Source organism: Armigeres subalbatus, chromosome 3 (assembly GCF_024139115.2).
Source record: "Armigeres subalbatus isolate Guangzhou_Male chromosome 3, GZ_Asu_2, whole genome shotgun sequence".
Classification (NCBI taxonomy): domain Eukaryota; kingdom Metazoa; phylum Arthropoda; class Insecta; order Diptera; family Culicidae; genus Armigeres; species Armigeres subalbatus.
This window is the reverse complement of record NC_085141.1, coordinates 100119028-100127857: the sequence shown is the minus strand read 5'-3', so window position 1 is coordinate 100127857 and position 8830 is coordinate 100119028. Positions and strand designations below refer to the sequence as shown.

Sequence of the window (8830 nt, the reverse complement as noted above, 5' to 3'; positions counted from 1 at the left end):
GATCCCACTGCAGTTAGAAACAGAACACGCCTCCCAACCTCCCTACATTCACACTTAATTCAATTTACCGGGCTCGGTAACTGAATTACCGATTTCTCAACAGCTGAGCTCTCGGTAGTCACCTCGGTAATAGAATTCTATTACCGAGTTCTCGGTACAGGATTCATGATAATGAACTGTCAAAAAATACCGAGCAGATTTGTAACAGTTACTGAGCACTCTGTAAAAAAATACTGGTAGATCTGTAAAAATGTAACTGACTTCTGTAACTCAAATTACCGAGTAAAATGTAATAAATTTTTTATCTTTCTCATTAATAATAAAAAACAAATGAAATTTCAGTTCTTTAATTCTCTTTATGTATATGTACTTATTAGTATACTTATGTTTTATTTCGCATCAGAATGATTGGTGATATATTTTTCTACTCATGTTTTATCCCAGTAGCGCTAGCGCTACTCCACTCAGACCTCGAAATGCTACCATGCTACCTCGAAGGGAACGTCGTAGCCCATCGCCGTCCTGAAAATTTGTTTCGAATTGAAGAATGCAATTCATTTAGGAACAATCTCGGGCAAACCAAATTATACATACCTGCAGTGGGATCCGAATACAGAATCTAGTAAAAAATGGTAACGCAGCGACGTCAACGACTGGTAATCTATAGCTTAGTTTTTTGCCTAGAAATTTATTATTAAAATTGATGAACAACGCTTTTGTAAACTAGAAAAACATCTTGATCAGCGGTGATAAGAAATATTAGAACTTACCTGATTGTTATATGATTATTAGAATCGATTGACACCGAAGCAACTAATCACGAAACAAAATCGTTTAATGAAATTGGCGAGGAAATCGTTTTCAAGATTCCGATTCGCAAAAAAATGGCGTCACACCAGGCAGCACGTGGTCGGAAACGGTGAGCTCGGTATTTATTTTAACTGGTGCTCAGTAAAGTGCAATTGATATTACTGAGTGATCGGTTATTTTTTTGACAAGTGCAAAACATTTTGTTAGAACAGTGTTGATCGGTTAAGCATACTACCGAAACTCAGTATTCTATTTTGAACTACTGAGTATTCGGTAAAAATAAATACATAAATCAGTAAATTCTTTTTTAATAACTGAGCTCTCGGGTAAAATTTCCTATTACCGAATATAATCAGTAAATAATATTACCGAGCTGAAAATCTCGATTTAAGTGTGTTGTACCAAGGAACTTGAATTGCAACCCACTACTGGCGTGTGCTTCTGTTTGTATCAAGATCAACCAAATCCGAGCCAACCACATCTTCTGAGAGTTTGACTCCCCGGCTGCAGGGCTGTTACTTACAAATGGAACAAAAGATACTCTAAGCTCATCTCAGCTCATTGCTGTTGCTAGCCAAGATTGGCCGCGTAACAACAAATATGCACAGCTAACCAAACAAAAAGTTTCTATGGAAATCTGTTCTCCCTCTACTTTGGAGTTTCTTTAACTCAAGACCAATAATAATGGCGGCGATTTCATCAAAGTCATTTTAGAATTATGAGAGGAAAATCAGTTCGACACATACTGGCTACAAGATATCAAAAAATACTCTGCATCTCCGTGAGCCTAATTGGAAAGGAATTTTTTGGTTAGTTGGAAAACGAAGGCACCGTTTTTAACTTTGCGATTTTCCCACTGCACTGACGAATTTATCAATTCAAATTTCAGCTGCACAAAAAAAAGTCTTTGGTTTCAGTATATTTGTATTAAATAGAGGATTTTTTTTCGATACTTGATGACGTGAGAACAAAATCTTTTCAAAAACGAGATGTGAAAATTAGGAACATCCCTGCATGTACATGAATAAATATACATTTTAGCATAATTTATTTCCTATAAACGATCAACTCCTTTGTTGGAAAAAATGTTTGTCTAGCTAGATGATGGTAAGATGGAACGAAGCAAAATTGCTGGGCATGTATGTAGGAACGTAACACTTTTGGCCATTGGAAACCATTCCTGACTAGCAGGAGTATGGAGAAACGAAATAACTTCTAGGGGTTTCATCGATAAAGTGGCAATTGTGGGAGCTACCGCCATAATTGTACGCTTGTTGGATACTATCGTGGATACCTGTTCACCACAGTGCATCAAGTTTTGCGGGCTAGATAAATTTATTAGCTATGTTTTTTTGCGGTTCTTGAGATGTTTGCCTTTTGCCGTTGAAGAGTCTAAAATGCAAAAAAAAATGGGGGAGGTATAGAAAAGAATCTCGAAGAGATTTGAGTCTCAGGCAGCGATTGAAACCAAATTTGATCCAAGTTAATCGTAAGCTGTACAGATCGCGATCTGTACAGTTTACGAACAACATTGAGTTCCCCTCTTGTGTGACTGAGTGTTATTAGTTTGGTGACAAAATACTTAAAGTCAAGTACACATCGCATGAATAATTTTCACACATCACGACATTCGTGATGAACTTTATAATTTAAAAAATCACGTTGTGTGAGCGATGCACAGTCGCTGGGTACTGTCTCACATGCGCATCATATTTGTAAGTGATTTCGTCTCTTCGGATCGCCAGAATGTATTGCAACAAATCGTACTTGTTAGGAGGTTTTTCCCTTAGCTTCAATAGCGAAACAATAAAAAAGTGCGAACTGTTGTGAATAACTTGAACACCCCTATCGTCATTTGAAGTAATCGAATACACATAAACGTCATTCGAAGTCATCGCTCATTCGAGCGATCGGAACAGCCGATGGGCTTAAAACTGATTGCAATAAACGAGACGAGTCAGTTGATTCGGAACCTCCAAACGTATCAGATCGCTCTATTCCTTGTCTCGTATTCACGGTTCCCATACGTCTCGCATTCTTCGCTTTGTCTTTCCACCTGGTTGGACTGTTTCGCGCTAGTTCTTGGCAGTACATAAAAGTGGCGACGTGGATTAAGTAAGTTCAACGCGTGTAAGGTGAAGTTAAACCAGTGTAGGTGAAAACAAGAACCGGAGTACAGCAACAGTCATCAGCATAAAACCACATTGTGTAATTTCTTTATCGACTTTGCTTCATACGGTAAGCGGAAAAATTGAATTCCGAAACTATTCATCATTTCCAAAAAAAAAAAAAAAAACCGTAAGTACCGCTAAAGTGCAACGAAAGAAGTTGAAAAATAGTGAGAAAACACATTTATAACGTGGTTTTGCCATTGCGGTGTTGTGGCGTTGGTTTGTGAATAGAAATAAAAAGGCCTTTTCGCCATTGTACAGGGCGAAGAATAGGGTAGTCCAAAACAATATTTTCTTTTGTTTACAGCTTGAATAAAAGTTTTAGATAACTGACCTTGATATTTAGTGAATCAAAAAAAATAAAAATAAAACCAGTTCTTTTCTTTCAAATTAAAATAAAGGAGTATTCAGCGAGCGAATAGTCGACGTTCTGGGAATTCCCATACACTATCCAACGGGATCAAAACATCGGAGAAGGCGGGTGAAGGTGAATCCTTCTATTGTCCTCGATTGCGAGCGAAGTTCGGATTCGGACGACTCCAGAGGTGGTTTTGAACCGGAAGGGTGAGTTTTTCCTTTTGTTTTATACTTATTGTTGAAAAAGAAAAAGATCCGATTTGTATTGTGTGATTTTAATGCGACTTTTCATTTCTATTTTGTTTCTTTGTGACGACATTTTATGAATTGAACCTATTATAATCTGATTGATTGTTTTGTTTAACCATTGTTGGAATACTTGTTAATTAGTCGGGAAAAGTTTCGACAATTGGATTTCCTTTTCTTGATTATTATTTATTTATTAGGGTTTGCATTTTTTTATTATCTACCGTATAATGAGTGCCAGTGTAGCGTATTCGTTGGAACCCTACCGCAAGGGAACATCCTTTAATGACTGGTTTACCCGGTTGAAGTACCTTTTCCGGGTGAACAATGTAAAAGAAGAAGATAAAATGGCATTTTTCATCACCATGAGTGGTCCGGTGATACTTGCCGAGATCAAACTGCTCTTTCCGACAGGCAATTTTGAAGAAGCTTCATTGGACGATATTGTGTCAAAGCTCAAAAACCGCCTGGATAAGACGGACCCTGATTTGGTACAAAGGTACAAATTTAGTACCAGAGTACAAAACCCAGACGAAAGCACGGAAGATTTCATTTTGAATTTAAAGCTTCAAGCTGAATTTTGCGGCTTTGACAACTTTAAGGGGGTTGCTATTCTGGATCGGTTGATAGCGGGTATTAGAGACAAACACCTTAGACAACGACTTCTAGGGGAAGAAGCTTTAACTTTGGCAAATGCGGAGAAGATTATTGCCACATGGGAAGTAGCTCGAGTTAACGCAGGTACGGCAGATCAATCAAATATAGGACATCCGGGAATGATAGCTGCAGTGAATTCAAGATCCTATGAACAACGTGGAGTAGCGGCGGCAAGATTGTCTCAAGTTTATGATTTATCTCGAAAATATCAGGGCATTAGGAACAATGAGGGCAACACTAACAACAGGGGACCGGTAAGAAGCCGTTTAGGGTTTAGACCTGCGGAAAGATGGCAGCAGACAAATCGAGTTGGACGCGGAAACGAAGCAGTCAATTATCGTACACAAAATGGACGTCGACAGTGGGTACGACCAAACTATTCCCAGATGATTTGTAACTACTGCGGTGTCAAAGGCCATATCCGGAAGAAGTGTTTCAAATTAAAAAATTTGCATCGGGATGCGGTGAACATAGTCGATTCTTTTAAACCGGGGCCATCGGCAGACAGGCACATTTCAGAGTTGCTAGAAAGGATGCAGACCAGAGACGATGAAGAGGATGATGATAGCGACACAGGTAATTTGCAATGCATGATGGTGGCGTCTATTAATAAAATAAACAATCCTTGCTTAGTTCAAGTAGAGATTGAGGGGAAATCCCTAAAAATGGAAGTCGACTGTGGAGCGTCTGTGTCCGTCATAAGCAAAGGACGGTATTTATCGAAGTTTAGTAATCCTTTACACAAATATAGCGAACCATTGATGGTTGTGAATGGAACAAAATTAAAAATTGCGGGGGAGGCAATGGTTTCAGTAAAATTTAATGGTAAAGAGTCGCTTATGCAGTTATTGGTTCTTGATTGCGACAATGATTTTTATCCGCTATTAGGTCGAACTTGGTTGGACAAGTTTTATCCGAATTGGAGACACTTTTTTACAAATGGCTTGAAAATTCATAGCATAAAGGATGAGTCAAATGAAGCAACAGTTGTCGAACTGAAAAATAAATTTAGGAATGTATTTGAGAAAAATTTCTCAACGCCTATAAGGAGTTTTAAGGCAGAACTTGTAATGAAAAACGAAACCCCTATATTTAAGAAAGCATATGATGTGCCTTACAGACTTAAGGATAAAGTTGCTACATATTTGGACAAATTGGAAAAAGAAAAAGTAATAACACCGGTAGATACCAGTGAATGGGCTTCACCAATCATTATAGTAATGAAAAAGAATAATGAAATACGCTTAGTTATTGACTGCAAAGTTTCAATTAACAAAGCCATTGTTCCTAACACATACCCTTTACCTACCTCACAGGATATTTTTGCAAATCTAGCTGATTGTAAGTTTTTTTGTGCACTAGACCTTGAGGGTGCATATACGCAGTTAGAATTAACGGAAAGGTCAAAAAAATGTGTGGTTATTAATACAATGAAAGGACTATACAAATACAACAGATTACCTCAAGGAGCATCATCAAGCGCCTCAATTTTTCAGCAAGTCATGGATAAAGTACTAGAAGGGATTGAAAAGGTTACATGCTACTTGGATGATGTATTGATAGCCGGAAAAACCGTTGAAGAATGCAAAAGCAAACTTTTACTAGTGTTAGAGCGTTTAGCTAATGCTAACATAAAAGTTAATTTTGAGAAGTGCAAATTCTTTGTGAAAGAGCTAATTCATTTAGGACACATTATTAGCGGTAAAGGGCTCAGGCCGTGCCCTGACAAAATTTCTACAATAGAGAAGGCTAATGCCCTAAAAATGAGACAGAATTGAAATCCTACTTAGGTTTGTTAAACTACTACCATAAATTTATTCCAAATTTATCTACCACTTTGTATCCATTGTATAACTTGCTGAAAATAACGTGAAATATGTTTGGGATGACAATTGTCAAAAAGCGTTTACAGAGAGCAAAAATTTATTGGTAAAGACGGACTTTTTAGAGTTCTATGATCCGGCGAAACCATTAGTGGTAATCTCAGACGCTTCAAGTTATGGTTTAGGCGGCCTAATAGCCCATGTTGTAGGGGAGCTGGAGAAACCGATTAGCTTTACATCTTTCTCTCTGAATTCGGCACAAAGAAAGTATCCTATTCTTCATTTGGAGGCGTTGGCTTTAGTGTGCACCATTAAAAAATTCCATAAGTATCTTTATGGACAGCCGTTTACAGTGTATACTGATCACAAGCCATTGGTGGGAATTTTCGGTAAGGAAGGAAAACATTCAATTTATGTAACAAGACTACAGAGATTTGTGTTAGATTTATCAATATATGAATTCGACATTGTGTATAGACCCTCACATAAATTAGGGAATGCAGATTTTTGCTCCAGATTTCCATTACAGCAGGTTGTTCCTGAGGAACTGGATGCTGCAGCCATCAAAAGTATTAACTTTAGTAAAGAAATACCCATAGATTCAAAACTAATAGCTGAAGCAACCAAAAAAGATGAGTTTTTACGAAAATTAATAAACTACATGCTCAATGGCTGGCCCGAAAGAGTGGAGAAACAATTTACAAATGTTTTTTCTAACCAGTTGGATTTGGAATTGATTGACGATTGTCTTATCTTCATGGATAGAGTAGTAATACCATCAATTTTCCAAAAGCAAATTTTAAAAACGCTACATGCTAATCACTCGGGTATAATTAAAATGAAACAATTAGCAAGAAAAACAGTTTTTTGGTTCGGCATTAATTCCGATATTGAAAGATATGTAACAGAGTGTTACTCATGTAATAGTATGGCAATAGTTAACAAGTCAAAAGATTTATCCAAATGGACGCCGACTACGAGACCTTTTAGTAGGATACACATAGACTTTTTCTTCTACAAGCACAGTACTTTTCTCTTGATCGTAGATAGTTTTTCCAAGTGGATTGAGGTCGAGTGGATGAAATATGGTACGGATTGTAGCAGAGTTTTAAAAAAATTGGTTGCGTTTTTTGCACGTTTTGGATTACCAGACGTTTTGGTTTCGGACAATGGTCCTCCTTTCAACTCCTGGAATTTTGTAAACTTTCTAGAGAAGCAAGGGATAAAAGTTATGAAAAGCCCTCCATATAATCCGTCTAGTAACGGACAAGCGGAGAGGTTAGTAAGAACGGTAAAAGAAGTGCTCAAGAAATTTTTATTGGACCCAGACATCTTGGAGTTAGACTTGGAGGACCAGATAAATCTATTTTTATTCAATTTTAGAAACAATAACTTGACTACAGAGGGACATTTTCCAAGTGAAAGGATATTTTCATATAAACCGAAAACTATTTTGGATTTAATTGATCCCAGAAATAACTATAAGAGACATATGGAAGGTTTTCATACAGATGATGATGTCAAAATAGAAAGGCAGAGCGGATATATTCCGAAAGTATCGGAAGACGCTATTGACAATCTGATGGCGGGGGATGAAGTGTGGTATAAAAATAACAACCCACATAACCAAGCGAGATGGATAAAGGCAAAATTCATTAAAAAGTTTTCTTACAATGTCTTTCAGATATGCGTTGGAAGCGCGGAAACAATGGCGCACAGGACGCAGATCAGAGTCTGTAAGGGGAACGATTCGTGGCGAGGGCCTAATGTTTGGATCACCAGAAAGAAGCACCATGACACGACGATAGACGAAGGCTTAGGAACACCTGTAGTTGAGCCGCCCAATGGCGAAGAAGAATTGGAGCAGGCTCCGAAGGGAGGTAGAAAGCGGAAGCGTCGTGAATCGATGAGTGATCTAAGAAAGCCCCGAAGGTCCAAGCGGCCGAAAAAAGTGAATCGTAGTGATGATTATTATTACAATTAAGTTTTCGGATTTATTGTGAATTATTTGTTTTCAAAGTATGAATTTGATATCGAAATGTTTTGATTTTTATTAGATTAACTTCAAGTTCTGATTATAAGTAAAACTTTGTAAAGGGGAAGAACTGTTGTGAATAACTTGAACACCCCTATCGTCATTTGAAGTAATCGAATACACATAAACGTCATTCGAAGTCATCGCTCATTCGAGCGATCGGAACCAGGGGACTGAAGAGAAGGCTAATACGCCTACCCAGCATTCATTCAATATGGCGTACAATGTTTTTGTGTTATTTTCGTTTAATTCATGATAACAAAACTTCGGAAGTATCGACGAGCTATTTTTCGACATAAAGAAGCCATACAAACACAAAAGGCTCGATGTTCCTCCACCAATTGCAAGTTTTCGCCAGGAGAAGTTAAATGCCGATAATTAGCACTAACTGCGTACGAACCAATCACCCAAAATGAGCGCTGAATTCGGGTATACTACACAGAAACTGGGTACCAAAAACAGAAGTACCAAAAGCGATGTTGGGTAGAGTGCCATTGTACCGCGGATGACAGACGTTTCACCCTCCTGATCGGAACAGCCGATGGGCTTAAAACTGATTGCAATAAACGAGACGAGTCAGTTGATTCGGAACCTCCAAACGTATCAGATCGCTCTATTCCTTGTCTCGTATTCACGGTTCCCATACGTCTCGCATTCTTCGCTTTGTCTTTCCACCTGGTTGGACTGTTTCGCGCTAGTTCTTGGCAGTACATAAAACGAACATAATCATT

At 38.0% G+C, this 8830-nt stretch overlaps 1 protein-coding gene across 2 annotated transcripts; it reads left to right on the top strand.

The window, feature by feature from the left end:
* The first annotated feature begins 2639 nt into the window (after positions 1-2639).
* Positions 2640-8256, top strand: LOC134219857 (uncharacterized). 2 transcript variants are annotated; one of them, XM_062698744.1, is made up of 4 exons: positions 2640-3048; positions 3383-3545; positions 3729-4817; positions 7749-8256. In XM_062698744.1, the coding sequence occupies exons 3-4, from the start codon at positions 3815-3817 to the stop codon at positions 7802-7804; spliced, it is 1059 nt and encodes a 352-aa protein (XP_062554728.1). In that variant the 5' UTR covers positions 2640-3048; positions 3383-3545; positions 3729-3814; the 3' UTR covers positions 7805-8256. The 2 variants fall into 2 exon arrangements, 1 of the variants encoding a protein (XP_062554728.1); XR_009981689.1 differs by lacking the exon at positions 3729-4817.
* Positions 8257-8830: the final 574 nt, after the last annotated feature.

Bases quoted from the DNA above. Each gene is read 5' to 3' on its own strand.
- LOC134219857 (XM_062698744.1), top strand. From the start codon at position 3,815: ATGAGTGCCAGTGTAGCGTATTCGTTGGAACCCTACCGCAAGGGAACA. The intron at 4,818-7,748 runs GTAATTTGCAAT...AATGTCTTTCAG, and splicing joins GGATGATGATAGCGACACAG to ATATGCGTTGGAAGCGCGGA.